The sequence below is a fragment of the Canis lupus genome, chromosome 6, assembly GCF_011100685.1.
Source record: "Canis lupus familiaris isolate Mischka breed German Shepherd chromosome 6, alternate assembly UU_Cfam_GSD_1.0, whole genome shotgun sequence".
NCBI lineage: Eukaryota > Metazoa > Chordata > Mammalia > Carnivora > Canidae > Canis > Canis lupus.
This window is the reverse complement of record NC_049227.1, coordinates 42,930,359-42,953,683: the sequence shown is the minus strand read 5'-3', so window position 1 is coordinate 42,953,683 and position 23,325 is coordinate 42,930,359. Positions and strand designations below refer to the sequence as shown.

Genomic DNA, 23,325 nt, shown 5'->3' with positions numbered 1-23,325 from the left:
TCTCTGCTACATTCTCATCTCTTCCCAGCCCCTCAGTGTCGTCAGGGTGCTCCAGCGAGTGCTCAGCCCTCCAGAAGATATCATCTTATAATTCTTCATATATCATATACCATATAATCATATATCATGTATCATATAATTTGGGGAGACTCACATGCCCAAATGCTCACTCGACATTTCCACTTAGATATCTAAGAGGCATCTCATACCCAATACCTAATTCTTGATTTTCCTGCTACAAACTTGGTTCTCTTGCCATCTCGGTGAATGGTACTACCATTCACCCAGTTGCTCAGGGCAAAGACTCTAAAGTTATCCTTGGTTCCTCTCATTTACTCCCTCGCAAACCATAGCTAATTCATCAGCAAATCCTATTGGGAATACGTTAAAAATATATCCAAAATCTTACCACTTCTTCCCTCATTCACATTAATAGCCTGGTCCCATCTACCATCTCTCACTGCTGTCACGGACTCCTAGCTGCGCCTGGTGCTTCCATTCTTGCCCCCAGGAGGCTATTCTGCACCTACCTGCTCTGTCAAAAGGGAAGCCAACTTATGCCAGTCCCCCGCTCACCACCTTTCACAGCTTCCCAACACATGAAGAATAAAAGCCAAGGTCTTTTTTTTTTTTTTTTTTTTAAAGCCAAGGTCTTAATCATGACCTATAAAGGTCTTGTTTGATCTGACCACTGGCTCCCCCTCTTTGGACCACCCTTCAGTGTGCTCCAGCCATGCTGTCCTTTTCACTTTTCTTCAATATTTCAAACATGTTCCAGTCTGAGGGGCTTTGCGCTTACTGTTCCTTCAGCCTAGATGTACACAGAACTAGCTCTCACTCCAGCTGGGTCTCAGACAGCTCATCCACACCACCCTACCTAAAACAGGACTGCTCCAGTTCCAAGCACATTCTGTTTCCTTACTCGGTTTTATGTTTCTTTATAGATTGGATCATTACTGTATATAATGTCATATTTATTCATTTAGTATCTAATTCCTTATTTAAATATAAGCTCTGAGAGCAGGACCTTTATCTATTTTGTTCACTGCTATATTCCTAGGGCCTAGAACAGTACCTAGAATATAGCAGGTACCCAATTAATGTTACCTATTTCTATTATCAGATTGGATAACGAGCAAGTGGATTGCTTTTTTTCAGATGTCTGTGTCTGAGTGAAGTCCAAACTTTGGGACTAAGTGTCACAAAACAGAAATCAGAATTCCTGTGGTGACAACAGGCTGGAGTGCAGAGTAGCCCAGAAGAATCAATCAGCCTCTCAAAAGAATTACCTCCAAATGTTAGCGATACTAAATGTTGCAAAAAGGCAAGAAACTGTCAGTACTAGTCATAATAGGGATCCATTTAACACATACTTAGAGAAATTTCAGAACCTCCAAGAGAGGCAATACACACCTTATCAGCCATCACAGAGGCAAAAAGGAAACGTCCCCCAAGACCAAATGAGTAGATTTTCACACCAATGGTTTTGAAGCTTTTCCCCAAATCTGAAGTTCTCCATAATTCCAGTGCCCCAAGGTCAGCTTCTTAAACAAGACAAAATATGAATTAAAATTTCACATACAGGTGAATCTCTAGTTCAAAATAACTGTTTTAGAATGTTCTTAATTTTATAGCTAAAGGATTTTTAAAAAATATTTTATTTATTTATTCATAGAGACAGAGAGAGAGAGAGAGAGAGAGAGAGAGAGAAAGGCAGAGACACAGGCAGAGGGAGAAGCAGACTCCATGCAGGGAGCCTGATGTAGGATTCGATCCTGGGTGCCCGGGATCATGCCCTGGACTGAAGGAGGCCCTAAACTGCTGAACCATCCAGGCTGCCCAGCTAAAGGATTTTTAATTCTACGCATGTTAGTCAAGTGACCATGGAAATACCACACATTAGACATAGGGAATTCATAATTTGGGTTTTATTTTTATACATGTAAGGTTTTGCACTGGACAGAGAGTTTACTTAATTTTTAAAAAATATTTTATTTAAATTCAATTTGCTAACATAGTATAACACCCAGTGCTCATCCCATCAAGTGCCCTCCTCAGTGCCCATTGCCCAGTTACTCTAACCCCTCACCCTCTCCCCTTCTGTAAGAGTTTACTTAATTCAAATACAGTGTTGCATAAACACATCACAGCCACAGCGTCCTGTTTTTGCTTTCTTCACGACACACTTATCTTACTCTATTTTAAGTAGTATTGTTTGAGTTTTCTGTTTTCTTGCTCATCATCTAACCCCCTACTGGAATTCAGGCCCCAAGAGAGAAGGGCTTCGGTGCCTTCCTCTCTCCATCCTTAGAACAGTGATTCATACTACTGCAGGTGTGAAAAATCAATGAATGAAAAAATGAAATGAATTTGTTGAATGAATAAATGAAAGATTATGCTTTCTGCTTTAAAACGGTGTCACAGATTGGAAAGCCAACAACATCCACTGACACAAACACAACCCCCATCCACTTCTGCGGAAATCACTATGCATTTCAACTTGTTATTGTCTGTAGCCTAATATTTACTTTATTAAATACGCTGGTAAAATTAAGTACATTGTCTCTATGTATAGCTTGCATTTTTATTTGATCTAGGTTCAGTACTTCCAAATTTAAAAAATCCTTGACAGTTATCTTAGCTATTAAAATTACTAGAGAATGGAAGGATCTTTGATGTTTCTATCTCTTATAACCCAGAACATTCTACTATGAATGGACAACAGAACACTCTTATTTGGAACTAAAATATTACTTACTGCAGGAGCCATTCGCATAGGTGGTAAAGAAGATGGTGTTTTCTGAACCCCTACAGACAGACAAAGAGAGAAAAGACAGGGTTCAAGACAGCTGAACATCAACTGCAGTCACAAAGCTCCAAGCAATGCTGCTAATGATAAGCTCCATCCACAGGGGCCAGCCGGAACAGCCTTCTGGGATGGGATGCTGTACGCCAGACTCTCCCAGCCTCACTGGTCAAGCCCCCCCCCACCGCCCCCAGCCTGGCCCCAGGATTTCCTCCAGCCCACTACTTCTTCACGTGAACTCTTCCAGCTGGGCAGACTGGTCTGTTTACTCTCTGCAAGTCTGCCTCTTGCATTTGCTGTTCCTGTTTCCGGCTTAAATGCTTTTTTTTCTCTCATGTAACCAAATCTTACCCTCACAATCTTTAGGGTCTAGCTTAAAATCTAGCTCTTTCATGAAACTTTTCCTGGCACTCCAATTGGAAAGCTTCTTTGCTACACACTTCTAGAGCAGTGATTCTCAACTGGGGGTGATTTTACTCCCCAGGGGACATTTCTGGTTGTCACAGCTGGGGGATGGGGAGTTGTTGCTAGTATATAGTGGGAAGAGGCCAGAAATGCTGCTAAACATCCTACAATGCAGAGGGCAACACCCCCACAACAATGAATTGTCCAGTCCAAAATGTCATTAGTGCCAAGGTTGAGAAACCTTGTTCCAGAGCACTGTGCCATTCTGTACCGGCCGCTCAGCACTCCTCCGTCTCCTATTTAATTATTTTAATCCAACAGCTTACTTCTTTTCCTTCTACATTATTAGGTTCTTCAGGACAGGTATGAAGTTTTAGGATTTGTTTCCCCTCAGAACCTAGTTCAATGCTTTGCATGTGCTAAATAAATTAGTTCTTTCATCTTGAATAGATAGCTAGGTCAGATGTTGAATAATTTAAATTCTAACTTGGAAAGGGAGTTTTCAGGAAAGCAGGTTCAGACTCTGATAGTACTTATGGATTAGCACCAGCACAAGGTGCAGGTCTGAGCATGTTCTTTCAGCACTTCAGGCTGTCAATTCCAGAAATCAAAGATCTACAAGTTATCTTACATTTAGATGCTAATCAAAGAAATGGATCATAAAAGTAAAAAATTAATATTGGATACAAGGGATCCCTGGGTGGCGCAGCGGTTTGGCGCCTGCCTTTGGCCCGGGGCACGATCCTGGAGACCCGGGATCGAATCCCACGTCGGGCTCCCGGTGCATGGAGCCTGCTTCTCCCTCTGCCTGTGTCTCTGCCTCTCTGTCTCTCTCTGTGTGACTATCATGAATAAATAAATAAAATCTTTAAAAAAAAAATATTGGATACAAAATAAAATACCATTAGTTTTTTTTAAAGATTTAAAAAATTTTTTAAGTAATCTCTACACTCAACGTGGGACTGGAACCCACAACCCTGAGATCAAGCGTTGCAGCTCTACTGACTGAACCAGCCAGGCGCCTCTAAATGTTTAGATAGATAGATAGATAGATAGATAGACAGACAGACAGATAGATAGATAGATAGATTTATTCATTCATTCATTCATTCATTCATTCATTCATGAGAGACACAGAGAGAGAGGCAGAGGGAGAAGCAGGCTCCATGCAGGAAGCCCGACGCAGGACTCGATCCCAGGTCTTCTCCATGATCACGCCCTGGGCTGAAGGTGGTGCTAAACCGCTGAGCCACCTGGGCTGCCCTAAATGTTTAGTTTTTTTTTTTTTTACCTTTTTATTTTATTTTATTTTTATTTATTTATTTATGATAGTCACAGAGAGAGAGAGAGAGAGGCAGAGACACAGGCAGAGGGAGAAGCAGGCTCCATGCACCGGGAGCCCGACGTGGGATTCGATCCCGGGTCTCCAGGATCACGCCCTGGGCCAAAGGCAGGCGCCAAACCACTGCGCCACCCAGGGATCCCTAAATGTTTAGTTTTAAAGATGAGTTTTCTGTTGGTTTCTTTTGGCTTTATTGTGGTATAATTGAAATATAACATTTAAAGTGCACACTGTGGAGTGTGATATATATCAAGGTTAGTTTTAATGACCAAAATTTATTTTAGGCTTACTTGAACACACCCTATATACTTTAGATCCATCGAGAGTGAAGTAATTTGTTAACTTAGTAATCTTAAAATTCCTTCCTTCCTGATAAGACCATATAAGGCACAAACCACATTCCTTAAAATACACAGAATGAATGCAGATGTAGCATGTGTATCCTAGCAGGGCAGCACAGACCTCATTTTACCAAGAGTTTCTGGGGAAAGGCTACTCTAAGCAGTATTTTTTTAGTATTTTAATTTCAGGAGATATATTTGGCAATGTCTGTATTACACATCTCCCTGACTCCCTAAGTAGAGGCCATTAGAGGCCATTAAATATTAAATTCTTCCTTGGGACTATGGGTCACATTCATGAGCATCAACCATATGGAACCACAACACAGTGTTCCCATTAGAAGTTACTGAGGTCCGTGTGCTCTCCTGGTCTAGCATTAAATCATCACATCCCATCAGAGTCTGTTTCTGCTTGTACAGTTACACCTCCACGAGGCTCCCAGGCAGAGGTTTCTCATGCTGGCATGGGCTTGTTGTTAGCACTCACATACCCAACCTCTGGCACCAATATGCTATCAACAGGAAAACTAGACTAACAAATGTGCTAAAATTAGTCAAAGAGAAAGAAGAAAGAGGCTCTAAACAAGAGTGTGAGCCTAATCAGAATTTTGGCTATGAAAGTTTTTTTTTTTTTTTTTTTTTTAGATTTTATTTATTTATTCATAATAGTCACACAGAGAGAGAGAGAGAGAGAGAGAGAGGCAGAGACACAGGCAGAGGGAGAAGCAGGCTCCATGCACCGGGAGCCCGATGTGGGATTCGATCCCGGGTCTCCAGGATCGCGCCCTGGGCCAAAGGCAGGCGCCAAACCGCTGCGCCACCCAGGGATCCCGGCTATGAAAGTTTTTAATTCAATTATTGCTCAACCAACTCCTAAACTCTCCCAATAAATCTTTCTTCATAAAAGGTAACAATGAAAGCCCAGATATGTTAAGCCACTGACTGTCCAGTTTAGAACAAAGGTGACCTGACTCCCAAGTAAGAGTCCCTCCACTGCACAGGTGGTGGTGGTGGGGTGTTCCACTGAGAGAAGTGAAGGATTTTTGGTGCACAGACAGCGTGACTCTGCTGGTCTGGAAGCTGTCTGGGCTTTCTTCCTGATTCCCTGCTGCATTCCACACAACTGAAATGGATCTTCAGATGAAGGAATATAAATCTGGGTACAGGGAAATACGTAAGTCCCCAAATCAAAGCTGTATTTTATGCTACTCCAACTGATGTCACCATTTATGGAGAATAAACCTTTGCAGGCAGCAGCTACTCCGTCACGTGCCTAATTTTATGCTTTATATTCTAACATTTAGTGAGATTAAGTATTCTTTCCCAGCAAAATTAGAAGCTCCTCCAGGTCAAGATCTGTGTCATACCCCTCCCCTTATATCCCTTATGGCACCCTGAGGAGTACTTGGCAGAGAATAAGTGCTCAATATTTATTCATGTGACTTTTGGCAGCACTGTCAGGAAAGGTTTAGGGCTCTGCACATACAGAGTCTTCTGTTACTCACCATTTGGCCAAACATACTGCTTTGTGGATTTCTTCCCATTTTCCCCCAAAATCCTTGGACACCCACAGGCCATTCTGAAATATTATAAAGGATTTATCAGAATTCTAGCTTTGTCCTGTGCAGCTGCTTATACGACCTTTAATAATTCATATCTAATCATTCAGGGCAGTGAAACACACGCTGAAGTTCCCTCCAAGCTGCCTGCACCCTCCCCCCATCACTGATGGGGACCCCTTCAGGGTTTTCGAAGTTCAGAAGAACAAACACTTACAAAGTGCCTACTATTAGCCAGGCACTGTCTTAGATGTTGCACTGAGGATACAAAGACAAAATATACCCAGGATCTCAAGGAGCTCTGGGTTTAACAAGGGGCGGGGAGAAGTAGTTTGATATGATGTAGTAAGTTATGTAGTAAGTTATGAAAACATGGTTGCTGGGGTGGGAATAAGAAGCGGGTGACATTGCATTGGATGGTTTGTGAAGACAGCGGAACTAGTATTAAATAATGAGGAGTGTAACCAAAAGAAGGCAAATAGGGGAGATGAAATATTATTGCATGAATACACAGTAGTACTAGCCAAGGTGAGAGGTGAGAACACATGACAGCATGGGCAAGGAGCTAAAAGCTTTTAGACACCAATGCAGCACAAATTCCAAGGTGAGCAAAGAAGGGCCCGCTCTGTGAACTGGCCCTCAGTTTTACTTTTTTTTTTTTTTGAGAGAGAGAGAGAGAGCATGCACATGTGCAATGGGGGGTAAGGAGGAGAAGAGCAGAGGGAGAGAGAGAATCTTAAGCAGGCTCCATGACTAGCATCAAGCCTGACACAGGGCTCGATCTCAAGAGCCCGAGAGCTCATGACCTGAGTCAAAAATCAAGAGTTGGATTGACTGAGCAACCCAGGTGCCCCTTGGTTTTACTTTTTTAAAGGCAGAATACTTGGATGGCAATGGGAAAAATGGATTTCAGACCAGAGGCAGGAAAAGTAGTGAAAAAGTGGTTCTATATTAGTTCATTAGGAGTTAGTGAGGTCTGGGTGGCTCAGTCAGTTAAGCGTCTGCCTTCAGCTCAGATCATGATCTCAGGGTCCTGAGATGGACCCATGTTGGGCTCCCTGCTCAGCAGGGAGGCTGCTTCTCCCTCTCCTTCTGCCCCCCCCCCCCCCCCCGCTCATGCTCGCTCTCTGCCTCTCTCACATAAAGAAATAAAATGTAAAAAAAAAAAGTTAGTGAGGCCCTAAACCACAGCTATGAGGAATAGGCTCAGAAAGAATCTAGGAACTAGATTCCGTAGAACTGGGAGCTCCCCGCTGTAGGGCAGAGTGTATGAGTGTGTATGTGTGTGTATGTGTACACGCGCACGCACGCGCACAACAGGGGAGCAGCAAGACAAATCTGGAGCCCTAGAAGGAAGTCAGAAACATAGATCTTATATATAACCACGGCAGTTCAAATGGTCAGAGTGGAAGAGGTTGACAGGAGTTTACGATAGAGACCAGGAAGGAAAGGTTAGAAGGTAAGAAAGAACCAAAGGAATGAGGTCACAGAGGCCAAGCAAGCCCAGTTCCCAAAAGAAGAGACTGGTCAACATTTTCCAATGTAGCAGAGACTTAGGTAAAGACAGGACAATGTCAGTTACATTGGCAACACAAGCCTCCTGGGCCCAGACCCCACGGGGGCGGGAGAGAAGTGTCCCCGAACAACTGCGATTAAACGGGACTGATCTAGGCAGTGCTTCCCCCACTCTCACCCACCATTCTTCCTCTGTAATTCCTTTCTCCTCTGGTAATACTCACCTCCCCACATTCCTGATTTACCCAATTCTACTTGGAAATAGGAAAGGGTCTGGTATCATCTATCTGCACTTTAGTACCTATTGGTCTGTCTTCTGGACTGTTTTTTTTTTTTTTTTTTTTTAAAGAATTGGAGAGTGAGTAAGCATAAGTGCAGGGCGGAGGGAGGAGCAGAGGGAGGAAGGGAGGGGGGAAAGTGGGGGGGGGAGAGAGAGAGACAGAGATTGGATCTTAAGCAGATTCCATGCACAGCACAGAGCCTGATGAGGGGCTTGATCTCACGACCCTGAGATCACGACCTGAGCCGAAACCAAGAGCGGGACACTTAACCAACTGAACCACCCAGGTGCCCCAACCTGATTATTTTTACTTCCAACTTGCCTTTAACTGGAAGAAACTTGAGGTATAAAAGCCAACTGTGGCTGACTACCTCTTTTTTTTTTTTTTTAAAGATTTTATTTATTTATTCATGAGAGAGAGAAAGAGAGAAAGGGGCAGAGACACAGGCAGAGGGAGAAGCAGGCTCCATGCAGGGAGCCCGATGTGGGACTCGATCCCAGGTCTCCAGGATCACGCCCTGGGCCAAAGGCGGCGCTAAACTGCTGGGCCACCTGGGCTGCCCAGGCTACTTCTTCTTGAGGAGAACATGTTTCAATGATCTTAACATACAGGTAAGGGCGATGGGGTGGTCAAAGGGGGGTTGGTGATTCTATCCATTCCTCAGAGGATGTCTCTGTACCCTTGAAGGGCCTGTAGCTCAAGCTGCTGGCGGTCAGCTTCCTGGAATTGTTGCTTCAAGATCTGAAGCCTACCCGGCAGGCTAGTTTCCTTCCTCTAGCCTCCTCTGGCTAAACTTAACTGTGACCTTCCTTGAGTCTTCAGCCTTCCCTCTGCTCAAATATCTGCACACAGAAGGCCCAGACCCAGACCACTCTTCCAGCGCACTTCACACTTCCTGGGTCACCCCATTGCTCAGCCCGACTTGTCCAAATCGATGGTCAAGTTTCTGTCCCCTCAATGGTCACCACAGCAGTGGCTCTCCAATTGCTGTGTGCAGACTCCACTGGGAAGGTTGTTAAAAACACTAACCACCCCAAAACCGAAAGTCAGTGATGGACCATGTCTAGATTGGGGCCTATGAACTGCAAATGAAACCAGTTTCCCAGGGGTTTCTCTGATGTTGCTGGTCAGGAGACCATGCCCTAAGAAATAAGGTGAGAGAGAGCCATGTAAGCGTAAAGTATAATTATGATTATCATAGTTTAGCAACTCAGCGACTTTGGGTCCTTAAAATCCATGGTAAAGGACACTAGTCCCCCAGGAAAGGAAAAGTGAAACGTGCTCCCCAGAGAACTTTCAGAGGAGAGGTGTGAGGGCTGGGGGGCGGGGGACAACACAGATTTCTGGGGACAGTATAGGAATATGGTAGGGGATGCAGAGATTTAAAACTCTGGATATTTAATATAGGAGTATCAAAGACAGAAATCAATATGCTTTATATACTGGGAACTAACAAGAACAATTACAAAGATGTGGTTTGGCTGTAGGGAAGGAAAACCACCGTCAAGAGTCCGACAATCTTGAAGCACAAGAATGATTACACTCAACTGTTTTCTAGTTTATTACTCCGATAGCACACCATATCCACTTACTTAAAAAAAATATGTAACGACAGTTAGATATCATACTTGTCTAGAAGAGGTAGCACATGAAAATTGTGCCCTTTATAAACAGGAAAAAAATGCAAAAAAATACAAAATTCATGCTTTACGAAGTCACTAGAAAGCAGCCCAATATAAAGACATTTCATAAAGGGTTCTTTTAAAACAGTGTATTTGAGCCTATAAAAATGAGAAAAAGCAAGACAAGTTCCTCAACTATACTTACTTCAGTGCTGAGAGCTAAAAGATAATCAGAATTCTGAGGACTATACATCATCTGAGTCAGAGGATGGAAAGGGAGATTGGACTGAACAAAGTTCTTTGCAAAATCTGATGATCTGAAGATTCTTCCTCCATGACTTCCTCCAGATACCTCTGCTGTTAAAATCACCTGATTAGGAAGAAAAAAGTTCAGATTCAGAGTATAATACTATAAAAGCACAGGAAGTTCTTATACCATTTTCACAAGATATGTGTTTAAGAAAATTTCCAAAAGAAGAGTCATAAAAACAGATTAGTTGGTGTACTGTACTATTCAAGGATTAGTCTTATAACAAATATTATCCTAGATTGAAATAGTGGGTCATAACCACGAATATAGCCTGCTCAGTTTGCGATGAGCTAGCTGCCCAAAGACTAAAATGCTGTCTTGCGGATTATGAGCTGTGATGCCAAACAACTGCTACATAATTACAAAGAGTTTAGCTGGCTCTTGGCCAGGGACCAAAAAAAAGAACCTGTGTGCTGAATTCCATTCTTTTGTGAACAACACTAAATTATGTTTAATTTTAAAGCATACTAATAGCAAACTAAATCCATCACTGTATATAACTGGATCACTCCAACATTGTCATGACAGCCCTGCATGTGGTATCAAGTGCAGCTTCATATGCGTATGAATGAGTCTCACCTTTCCAGAATTCTCAGGACCAATAGCCATGCCAAACTCAGTCCGAATGAAGGTGTTATTGATGAGATTTGTAATATCCTTAAAGTTCTTTCCATAGTCTTCACTGAGAGGAAGAAAAGCAAGACACATTTAGTACGCAGTGGTCAAGGACGCTCCTGGGCTCCTGCCTGGCTTCCGTTACCCCTTCCCACTGGCTTTGCTGAGGCACTTGCTCTCCTCTGAACAGCTACCTGCCTCAGAGGAGTTGATTCATCTCTAGCTCCAGTGGTGGGCAGATTAGTCTGAAGGAAATTCCACCCCCTTCCCAGTGATGGGGTCAGAAATGGGGAGTGGCCCAGGTTGAGCCAATAAGGGGAATTCTGGGGTCTTTGAGGAAACACAAACACCTAACAAAATGATCTTCCTTTAGACCAGTGGTTCTCAATCAGTGCATTTTTGTGTGCCATCCCCCAACCCGACCACAAACGTTTGGCAATGTCTGGAGACATTCATGATTATCACAACGCAGGGGTAAGATGCTGCTGGCATCAAATGGGTAAAGGCCAGGGATGCAGCTAAATATCCTACAATGCACAGGATGATTTCACAATAAGAAAAAAATTCTCTGAGGCTGCCTGGCTGGCTCAGCGGTTGAGCATCTGCCTTTGGGTCAGGGTGTGATCCCGGTCGGGGGGGATCGAGTCCCACACTGGACTCCCTGCAGGGAGCCTACTTCTCCCTCTGCCTGTGTCTCAAATGAATAAATAAAACCTTTAAAAAAGAAAAAAAATTAAAAAATTATCTGGCCCCAAATGTCAGTAATATAAAGGTCGAGAAACCTCAACACTATAATATGTGAATACAAAGCAAAAAATTACTACAGGCATTTTGACACAAGAGCACAACTTGAAAAATAAGCCAACATAAGTGGAGAGAACTGTTGAGGGAATTCTGGAATTCCGGAGAAGCAGAGCCTTTGACACTGGATTAAATCAACGCTGAAGCCCATCCTTCTTCTGTATTTAGTTATGAGCCATTAATTCTCTTATTATTTAAGCTGGTCTGGGTTGGGAGGTCTGCTAAATATAGCCCAAGGCCTCCTAACTAATCTATTCACGCACAGTACTCATGATAAAGCTGTAAGCTAAGTAGCAGGAGTCCCAAAATACCCCCACTCCCAGAGGTTGCTGTACCAGGCACTGGTCTCGAGTGCTCGCCGTGCACACAACACAGCTAAGGAAAACAAACAAATTAATCTCATCTCTTCGGTAGTCCAAGCTTTTCCCAAAAAGTTCATTCCAACAATATTTTTGAGAGAATTTCGTGTTTAGATTTTGAAAACTAAAAGCAAAAGTCAGTAGCTATCTGCCTCTGACGGGTTTAATACTGTGTGCAGTCTGCTAAAACACGACATAGAATGCAAACCCTCAGTATTCATTAAATCTAAATGTTCAGAGTTACCTGGGTGGTTGAATGTCTGCCTTCAGGTCATGACCCCGGGGTCCTGGGATCAAGTCCTGCATCAGGCTCCCTGTGGGGAGCCTCCTTCTCCAGATGCCTATGTCTCTGCCTCTCTCTGTGTCTCATGAATACATAAGTAAAATCTTAAAAATAAATCTAAATGTTCATCAGTGTAGACCACTGTATAGTGCAAGTTAGTTCCAAGTGATAAATGTAATGTTCAGGGGTCTTCACTGATAGAATATATATATGACCTAACCAATTTTGGTAGTGGCCTCAACAAATAAAGAATCACAGAAATGCAGAACACGAGAGATGCAAGGGACTAAGGAGAACATCTTGTCCAACTCCCTCATCTCACAGATGAGGGTTCAAGAGGAGGCAATTATTTGTCAAAAGCCAACCAGTTAATTCAGGGCAAGATTGAAACTACAATGCAAGTCTCTTAACTCTCAGTCCTATACTAGAGGCAGCTTTTAATTATTTGTGAGGAGTTTCTCTCTCTCTCTCTTTTTTAAGATTTTATTTATTTATTTATTTATTTATTTATTTATTTATTTATTTATTTATTTATGAGAGACACAGAAAGAGAGGCAGAGACATAGGCAGAGGGAGAAGCAGGCTCCCTGCAGGGAGCCTGACGTGGGACTCGATTCCTGGTCTCCAGGATCACCCCCTGGGCTGCAGGCAGATGCTTAACCGCTGAGCCACCCAGGTGTCCTTCTCTCTCTCTTTTTAAAAGGTTTTATGTATTTATTCATGAAAGACACAGGGAGAGAGAGAGGCAGAGACCCAGGCAGAGGGAGAAGCAGGCTCCATGCAGGGAGCCCGATGTGGGACTCGATCCCAGGTCTCCAGGATCCCGCCCTGGGCTGAAGGCAGGCACTCAACTGCTGAGCCACCCGGGTGTCCCTAGTTTTTCTCTTACAACGTGTAGACCTCCACAGTCTTGTCCGGGCTGGTGGGCTGGCAGTAAAGATGGGCTGAGAGGAAGCTGGAGACAGAGAGGAAGGCAGAGTCTCTGAGCATTTGCCTGGGTCCTCGACAGTATGTAGAGTAAAATACACATAACTTTAAGCTGTCTTACTCTACCTAAACAAAATAGGGATGAGACACTACCCAACTGATTCTTTACTACCCTTTCCTTGGCTTTGGAGTACAAGAAGTGTTCTTATCCTCTGGATAACAGGTCAAAGGGATATGCATAAACAATCCCTGGCTCTATGATGTACATATCATCAGCGCTCAGACAACCAACCATCTAATAGGGTTACTGTAGTGGTTTGCTTATCACCAGCTTACAAATCTCCCCTCCTTCATGACATCCCCAGGGAGCCTCCACAGACCTGTTGGCAAGCCTGCTTGCTTTTTAAGAACTTGGCACAACAAACACATCCCTGCCCTTCAGAAAAAGAGCGCAACACTGAGGGAAAAAAAATCATCTGCAACAACACTACTTTAGCCACTTACAAAAAAAAAAAACTGGAACACAATGGACTAGTAGTGACCTGCTAGGATTTATGTAGGGTTCTGTTAAGGCCACATAAGTCCAAGGAATATATTTTAATAGAACACCTGATTTTTAAAATTTTTATTTTAAGATTTTATTTATTCATGAGAGACAGAGACAGACAGAGAGAGAGGCAGAGACACAGGCAGAGAGAGAAGCAGGCTCCATGCAGGGAGCCTGATGTGGGACTCGATCCTAGGTCTCCAGGATCAGGCCCTGGACTTAAGGCGGCACTAAACCGCTGAGCCACCTGGGCTGCCCTTAACACCTGATTTTAAAGTAGCTTTATTTAGGGCACCTGGGTGGCTCAGCTGGTTAAGCATCCAACTCTTGGTTTCAGCTCAGGTCATGATCTCAGAGCCCTGGGATGCAGCCCTGCATCACACTCTACACTCAATGTGGAGACTGTGTGACATTCTTTCTCCCTTCCTGTCCCTGTCTCTCTTGCCCCTCCCACTGCTTGCTTGCTCTAAAATACATAGATTTTAAAAATCTTTAAAAAAATAAAGTGGGTTTATTTTCTATCAGCACAAAATACACATCACTCTCCCTCTGCCCCTCAACCCTCCCTGCTCACTATCTCTTAAAAACAAAACAAAACAAAACCCCAACAAGTATAGATATCCTTGTTTGGTTGGCTTTCAGGCCTAACCATTTCTGTTTATTTAGTTCATTTTTACCATGATTAAGTTGCTAGAAATTGCAACACACAAGCAACAAGGATGACAACAAACAAAAAACCCAAACTACTGTTTTGTAGTTTTCACTAATCAGCAAAGCTTATACAGTAGATCCTTATTGTTTCTAGATTCCATATTTGCAAATTTGACTACTCACTCAAATGTATTTGTAACCCTAAAATCAATACTTATGGCACTTTTGCAATCATTTGCAAGCACGCATAGACTGAAGAACATTGGGAGTAACCCAGCACGCACTTTTCCAGCTGAGGTCCAAAAAGGGGACCCTCTGCTTTCTTGTTTCAGCTCTTATACTGCCATTAAGTATCTTCTTCACAGTCTATTTAGTGCCATGCATTTTGCATTTTTTGTTGGTGATTCTGCTATTTAGAATAGCATCCAAGCACAGCGTTAAAGGGCTAGTGTTCCTGAGCACAAGAAGGCTTTGATGTGCCTTATGGAGAAAATACGTGAGTTAGTGTCTTCCGGGTATCAGCTCAATGTTAATGAATCAACAATATACATTATATAAGGTGTCTTTCAACAGAAAGGTGCATAAAACCAGATTATGTACCGATCAATTAACAAAAATGAATGTTGTGACCAGAGGTCTGCAGGAGCCTAAATCTTTCTTTCCCGTAGGAGCAATGGTTTGAGTATTCGCCAATTCAGTATTCATGGAGACTTTGTAAAATAATGAAAATCAACTGTACTGAAATTTCTAGTTAAAAGACCAACAGGGAGAATGTAGCTTATTAAAATGTGGCAACATAACAGCAGACCCAACATCATGGACTGGTCAGTAAAATGGGTAGAATTTGAATTCACATTAAGCTGAACTCCCAATACCTCAGTCTCTAGCTCTTTTTTTATTTTACCCCCAGCTGTCTAAGGCTACCTTATGTCTTTTTATTTTAATATTTTATTCTGTTTTATCTTACCGAAAAACGCATGCATGTTTTCTGTAGATGTTTTGAAAATGCAAGTAATAAAATAAAGGGCTAAGACATTGTGAATAAAATCCTGAAACTTTTAATGAGAAGGAACATGAGTATGTATCCGGTATCTCTATTTTGCTTTGGTTAACAAGGCAAGTCTACTAGGCATTTTCATGGGAATATTTCCTAAATGAGGAAAATCACCTAGTTTCATGATTTTTATATGCCCTAAGTTTATAAAAGTGAAGCTGTAGTAAAAATGCCATCATCATACATCTTAATAAACTTTTTAAGAAAAAAAAACAGTAAAATATATTTTGTAATGTAATTTGTGCTCACCTTGTAACTAAAATATGCAATCATTATTAATAATCTACTGCAGTGAAAACTGAACTAAGCATAACATTAAAAAGGCTGTCATACAAGATGTCTCCGATAAGCCAGTTCACTATGTTTTGCTTTATTTTTTTTTTAAAGATTTATTTATTTATTTATTCAGAGAGAGCGAAAGAGAGGCAGAGACACAGGCAGAGAGAGAAGCAGGCTGTACGCAGGGAGCCTGACGTTGGGACTCGATCCCGGGTCTCCAGGATCACACCCCGGGCTGCAGGCGGCGCTAAGCCGCTGCGCCACCGGGGCTGCCCTGTTTTGCTTTAATATCTGTTACATACCTTTACATTAACTTTTCTTTTTAACCTCAAGTAACATCCTTAAAAATTTACATTGACACTGGAATAAAATTTAATATGAAATTAAGTACTCACAATATGCTCTAATTTCTAAAAGTTTGACTACCGATACAAAGTAAAAATTACAAATAAAATAGCACCAGTTTTTTTTAAAGATTTATTTATTTATTTATTTGGTGAAGAAGGGCACAGAAGGAGAGAGAGAATCTCAAGTAGACTCCCCTTTGAGCGTGAAGCCTGACACAGGACTCAGTGTCATGACTCTGAGATCACGACCTAGGCCAAAATCCACACACTTAACTGACTGACCCACCCAGGTGTCCTGAAATAGTTTTATGGCAACTGGGTACAGAATTTTGGTATAGAATCATACTTACATGTGGTGTTTGATTAAGTTGATCTTACAATGAAAAGTTACTCAAGAGGCCATCAGACAAAAGCATGCAAAACATTTTTCAGTTGCCAAAAATCAAATCATCATCTTAACCATAGATATAGTTTATTTCCTTTTTAACTTCACATTTGAAAGAGGAAATGTACTTTACAATTACATAAATTATTGCTTAACAGAGAATCAAAATTACATCTATTTAAATATAACTCCTTTAAACTGAAGGTATTAATATATTATTCGATTTTACCTAATCAATGCCTAGGAACTGTATTTATTATTTCCCAAATCTTTCTACAATTCTTTTTTATAACCTAAAGATCAAGGTATATTTCCTTCTAACTTGGTGTAGTTAACAAACACAACTTCGTTTTATTCCTGTGAGCCTCTGGGCTGTACTACTCAGAGCAGCTGGCATGTGATAAAGTGCTTTTTCTTTTAATCCCAAATGAACCTTTGGCCACATAAGATTTAGTACAGAAAGATAATCCAATAAATAATATAATTGTGAGAACTGTGAAAAACAGAGTCTTCAGAGTAGATTCAACAGGCTTTAATTTCATTTTTCAGTTGGGCAACCTCACCATATCCATGACTCCTCTTAATCAAACTGCCCCCTCCCCTCTGAAGCCACACATTACTGGCATGCTCCACACCATGAGTCACTTCAGAGTGGCCAGCCCAGCTGGAAAAGCAACGAGGCCTATTTGCAGTTTCCACCTGAACTCTGGAAGAGGTCTCACTTCATAGCAGGGAGGAAATAATATTCAAAATGACCTTGGAAAAAACAAAAAACAACAAAACAAAAACCCCGCTGTGCAACACGAAGCAGAAGAACCTTAGTCACTTGAGACCATGTGAGAAGCAAATAGGATTGCTTTCTAGTAAAGTGTGTGTTGAGGGTTCCTCACAAGACTAGAGAAATATAGGATGTTTGGGCTGGTAGGTTATTTCAACAGTAACATTTAGTGATACTGCTTTTGTTTTGGTTTTTTGGCTATCTTAAAGCACAAAATTGAGAAGTAAAAGGATGGGAAAGAGAGTCATGAAAACACATTCTACTTCCCCTGGGTATGACTCATGAACCTGCCAGGTCCAGTTCTAGCCAAACGCTTAAAGAGTGGTGTAGAGGGCGGGGCGGGGGGGGGGGGGCAGTGAATTCAGAAAGCAAGCAAGCAAGTGGCCAAGGCAATAGGTAGAGAAGATAATTCAACCTGGAGAGGGAAGAATTTAGCAAGTAGCCTTCACAACATACAGGGAGGGATCCATCAGAGAAGAGGTTTTCATTTGCTACTAAAAAATTGGAGGGCAGCTTCTGTGACACAAACGTGTGATATTTACCACAGCAGCATCAGGAATACTGAAAACATTAGTTACAACCCAAGTGTTCAAGGGGATAGTGATTAAGTTCTGTCAATCTAACAAAAATAATGAGTTACTAGTAGAGGGGTTATGAAAAATATACGAGCACTCACGAAACAGAATAGACATAGGTTTGACATATTCTGTTGTGACACCAGGTGTTAGTAATATTTGCTGGGGCAAGGGTATGTTTGCATTTGCAGAAGCCATGGAAGCATGTGGGGGCAGGCAATCGTTTTTAACCAACTGGCACCAAAGGCTTTCAAATTCATTTTAACAACTGATGCAGCAGTGCCAGCACAGGCTGGCTACGTGCCATCCCTGACTGTTGTGCCGACAGCCGCTAACCCCACTGAGCCCTCACTCCATGCCAGCCACTGCAAAGCACAACTTGCAACAGCTCTACGGTGATCATTATTACCATCTTTCTCCTACAGATGACAAAAAACTTAGGGAGGTTAAATGACTTGTTCGAATTCATTCTGCTTGCAAATAAATGACAGTGCTGAGATTCAATCTCAGACCTGTTTGCCAACAGAATCTGGCAACTTTACCCTGGACCACACTGCTTCTTTCCCAAGACTATGTAGCTATATGAATAATACAAAAGGGAAAAATCAAGATAATAAAGTGTAAATAAATTAAGATTACATTTTACTTTTTTAGGGTGATTTTTTTCTTTCTTTTAAAATTTCCAAATGTTTTGTAATACAGTTGTTTTGCTTTTATAATGAAAAGTAAACTGGTAAGAAAAACTATCATAAGGAAAGATTTTATGACAGCAAGTTTTTTTAAACACTGGAAAGAGTTACTGAAGTTACAAATTTAAAACAATTTTTCCCCCTCCTCAAAACAGGATACTTTTCATTTGTCTGAAATGCTTCAAATACTGTTCTATCTGAAAAAACAAGATCACCTATAGATTATAGCCCTTTCTAGCACTGGGATTCTACATGCATTGTCAATCTTTATCAAACAAATAAAAAATACCATCAGTCTAAAAATTATAGAGAAGCCAAGGTATTCATTCATTCAATTACTATGTACTGCCTGCTATGAGTCAGCTGTTTGGCCAGTTGGTGGAGAACTAAGTTAGTCAAGAACCTTGCTTTCATGGAGCATACAGCAATTTCAAGATGGCAATTCCTTCTTGGCCAATTTTTAAACCAACATTGCTGTGTTGAAGGGCAGAGAGCATTGGATCCAGGCTCAGGAGCAGCAGCCAGTGATCATACCTACTAGGGAAGGGGGGTTAGGCTGATCCATCTGAGAGCTTCAACATGGACTCACTCCCTTCTGGACCAAGACCAATAGTCAAAGAAGGAACTCTGAGAGAGTATTGTGGCTCTTGGGAGATCGCTTGGCCCTGGGAGGCAGTTTCTATGTCATCTGCTGGCATGTCATACTTCTCTAGGTCCCTTGGGGGGAAAATGAGATAGGCACAAATGACTGAGAAGACAATTAGTAATTGCTGAGAATTAGCTGGTCTCGAATCTTACAATTAAGGGAAAGAACCTAGTATTTAACCAAGCTGTACCTCTGAGAAGACAACTCTAAAACTTTGTGAATGTCACAGTATAGATTATGGTTCCTGAACATACTGCCACCATCATTACCAGTGTGAATATGATGACGCACTTGGGTTAGGTCTGACCTGAGAACTTCCTTCTGACCTGGAAACAATCTGTTTAGGGCTCAAAATATGTATCCATTTTATTGTAAGATAAATCACACTCATTTGGAGGTACAGTAAGGACTGTTATTTCAGGGATATAAAAACCATTTGTGTTATTTCAGGGATATAAAAACTCACAATAAATACAAAGATGGTTAAAACTCTATACTACCCTCCCACAAATAAATACCCATTTAAATGAAGAGATACAGACCCCTACAGACCTTCCTTCATCTTCCTTTCTTGTTTTGCCACTCAGTGTGGTCAGCCTAATTTCCTTGGAACTAGATCCCTTTTCATACTTCTTCAGGTTGCTAAACGGACACTCAGTGTGCTGAGTGTGACAGTCTGGTGAAAATTTAAGATGGCTAGAAGATCCTTTAAATCAACTTTTAGACTCCGTCATGTCTATAAAAGTAGGGAACTTACATTCACAATGTGTTACTCAGCCAATGCCCCAGCCACATGTTATGCACCTCACCTTCGATATAGCTTGGACTGTCCGAAAGTCATAATTACCAGTGGTACATGGAAGGTAGTCAAGACTAGAATGATCTGGGAAGAGACAAAAGCATGCAGTCAATAAGAAAGATAGTCCAGTTACATGCTTGCATGTGATGGGATTAAATCAACATCTAAAAGATCGTCAATAACCCTGTTCTGTGGTAGCCTAATGTCAGAAAACCAAGAAGGGGGCGGCCTGGGTGGTTCAGTGGTTTAGCGCCACCTTTGGCCCAGGGCCTGATCCTAGAGACCTGGGATGGAGTCCCACGTCGTGCTCCCTGCGTGGAGGCTGCTTTTCCCTCTGCCTGTGTCTCTGCCTCTCTCTCTCTCTCTCGCTCTCTGTATCTAATTAATAAATAAAAATCTTAAAAAAAGAAAAAGAAAACCAAGAAGGACCATGTTACTAGGGTTCACCATGACACAGGATCTCAACTCAATTTGTTGAAATGGTTCCATCACATACTTTTGAAGTAGTGAGGCAGAGCTCATCAACTACACATTATAATAAAGGAAGGGTTCAACTATTTTGTATCTCTATAATTGTAAGATAGTCTCAGGCAAAGATCATCCCTTTTTCTGCTTACAGAGGTTTAAACAGTATGGGTGTTCTAACAGAGGTCAATATGTCACATATATTTATCCTTTTCTTCCTTTCCTTGCTGTTAGTTCCCCATGAAATTAATTTTTCAAATAAGTATTTTTCTAGACATAAATATGCATGAGGAAAAGATTCTGATAGTAGTTTAGTATAAGAGGGGAGGGAATCTCAAGTAGCCATATAACAAGAAACCTTAGAGATACCAACTATCTTAGATAAATGGATACATTCTGGAAATTAGCATGCTACTCAAATTGTAGAAGAACCGGAGATGTGTTTAAAGACATTCTACCAGAAGTTTAAAAATTAATTAAAATAAGAAATTTCTAACTTGCTTTTCAACACTAAAATTCTATTTCTTTTGGTTCCTGATACAGCAGTTATGTGCCCCAGTGCCAGGATATATACATTACCAGAATACCAGAGGGTATGAGCTGTGGCCTCCTCTGCCTTTGTTCAGACAGAAGGACATAGAGCTGGGCAACACCAAGCCCTGATTCAAGACCTGAGGCCACCCTCAGCACACCCTCCTACTGGGAAATCATATATACCAGCAGGGATAAGGGGCTGACGGACTCTTTCTCCATGGCCCCAGTCCTGGCAGTGGCTCCTCTGTGACAGGAGAAGAGACAACAGATGGAGTCGAACAACTATGAGCCCTGGGCGCCATAGTCCTTCAACGCTAACCACAGGAAAGGACACAGGAACAGTTTGGAGGAAAAAAAATGCCAAGATGTGCGACGTGCAGTTTTCTGCTTCTATACAGGGGTCTTCCCAAGTATTGTGAGGCTCTTGTCTGGGCACATGGCACTCTTCCTCCTCTTTCTTCTTCTTGCTCATCTTGATGCCAAGCAGCTACCAAAAACTAAAAAGGTGTCTATCTTCCTATTATGGAAGAAGGAGGTGACCAGATGTTCCCAGGTCTAAAGCAAAACCAAACCAATCACAGCTTCCTGAAAGTCTGTACTGCAAACATGTTATTTTCTGCAACGGAGGTTGGAGACCATTTCAGAAAGTAACAACATTCAGTGTTTAAACTCCTACAATCAACATCTTTTTCTCACCGCACTGAATTAACAGACTCAAAATGCTACTTACCCCAGTGCCATCGCCAACCCAGGACAAGGATACTGAGACACTGAGATCATCAAACACATGCTATAAGGGAAAAAAAAAATTTGATTTAGAATTGTCATCTGTCTTTCGATCTCCGGTTTCCTTAAATAATTCAGAGCACTATTCTTTTCAAAGTAATTAACTTCATTATTATAAGGGGATACGGATTCCCAGAAAAATCTGGGAGAGCTAGGATTGAACTACTTAACCCAAATTACAAATAACTTGGACATTTTAATTCTCTCACGTACGAAGTAAGCCAAGCAGATGAGTTTTCTTACTGCACCAGATGGGGAGATGGAATAATCTAATTGCTTTCTCCAAAAGAACTAAATATAAAGATATAGAAAGTATTCTTAGGATGCTTTAAAACAAGAGATCACAGCCCACATTGACAGATATAATTGTAACCCAATCGGCATAATTTGAATTTTTCTAGGCAGCCTTCACAGTACAGTTGAGTAGTTATTAGCCAGATTCCTTTTGCTCCTAGGCTAACTCACTCACTCAAAATCACAAGGGACAGAAGCAAGAGCTGATGCCCTGCTTCACCTTTAAATAGTGATGATGGTGCCTGGGTGGTTCAGTCTATTAAGCATCTGGCTCTTGATTTTGGCTCAGGTCATGATCTCAGGGTCACAAGACCGAGCCCCATGTCAGGTTCCGTGCTCAGTGCGCAGAGTCTGCTTGAGATTCTCTCTTCCTCTCCCCCTCTCCCCCTCTCCCTCCCCCTGCTCTCTAATAAATAAATCTTTAAAAATAAATACATAGTAATGATGAGCATGATGAATTACGACAGAACAGTCTTAAAAGTCATGGTAAGAGTGAGGAGAAAGAAAAGGGAAAGCTGGTATATTATTTCCAAGATATGTTAAGCATGTTGGAATGTAGTTATAATGATCATTATGGATTCTTTAGGGTTTTGGTTTTCAAATACTTTCTCTATTTATAAAATAATACATACCCATTATAGAAAATGTAGGTACAATAGAAAAACTAGGGAGGTATAATAAAGAAAATATAAATTATTTATAGTCCTATCACACAGAGCTATTTAAGGCTAACATTATGGGTATAATCTCCTGGTCTCTACCATTTTTTAACTGATAAAGAATTCCTAAAAGGCAATACTGACACTTGGTAACAATTTCCAGCCATACACAAATGTATACGGGGGTAAAGGGTGTTGACACCCCAGCATGGTCAAACATCCACATATAACTTTTGACATACAACTCATTAAAAACTTAACTACTAATCGGCTACTGTTGACTGGGAGCCTTACCAATATCATCAATAGTAGAGTAACACATATTTTGTATGTTACAGGTATTACAGGCTGTATTCTTGCAATAAAGTAGCTAGCGGAAATAAAATGTTACAAAGAAAATCATAAGGAAGAGAAAATACACTTAGAGTACTGCACTCCATTTATAAAACAAACAGAACACTCCATGTAAGTGGACTCATGCAGCTCAAACCTGTACTGTTCAAGGGTCAAATGTACAGGAAAAAGTGAAGAGCTTTCCTTTTCCCCGTCACACGTCCCACCACCTCAAGCCCCACTCCCCTGAGAGCAGTTAATAGTTTAGTATAGGGATCCCTGGGTGGCGCAGCGGTTTGGCGCCTGCCTTTGGCCCAGGGCGCGATCCTGGAGACCCG

At 41.6% G+C, this 23,325-nt stretch overlaps 1 protein-coding gene across 4 annotated transcripts in view; it reads right to left on the bottom strand.

Annotated features, from left to right (window-relative positions):
* The window catches only part of SORT1 (sortilin 1), a 67,164-nt gene that overhangs the window by 23,235 nt on the left and 20,604 nt on the right, over positions 1-23,325 (bottom strand). The window contains exons 2-9 of one of the 4 annotated variants that reach the window (XM_038541083.1): positions 21,646-21,705; positions 19,927-20,000; positions 13,129-13,194; positions 10,761-10,863; positions 10,077-10,241; positions 6,400-6,473; positions 2,759-2,808; positions 1,414-1,541 (exon numbers count right to left, since the gene is read on the bottom strand). In XM_038541083.1, coding sequence (XP_038397011.1) covers positions 1,414-1,541; positions 2,759-2,808; positions 6,400-6,473; positions 10,077-10,241; positions 10,761-10,863; positions 13,129-13,194; positions 19,927-19,958 — 618 coding nt within the window. In that variant the 5' untranslated portion in view covers positions 19,959-20,000; positions 21,646-21,705. Of the gene's footprint in view, positions 1-1,413; positions 1,545-2,758; positions 2,809-6,399; positions 6,474-10,076; positions 10,242-10,760; positions 10,864-13,128; positions 13,195-19,926; positions 20,001-21,645; positions 21,706-23,325 lie in introns of all 4 variants that reach the window. The other 3 variants (XM_038541082.1, XM_038541081.1, XM_038541084.1) reach the window with 3 other exon arrangements.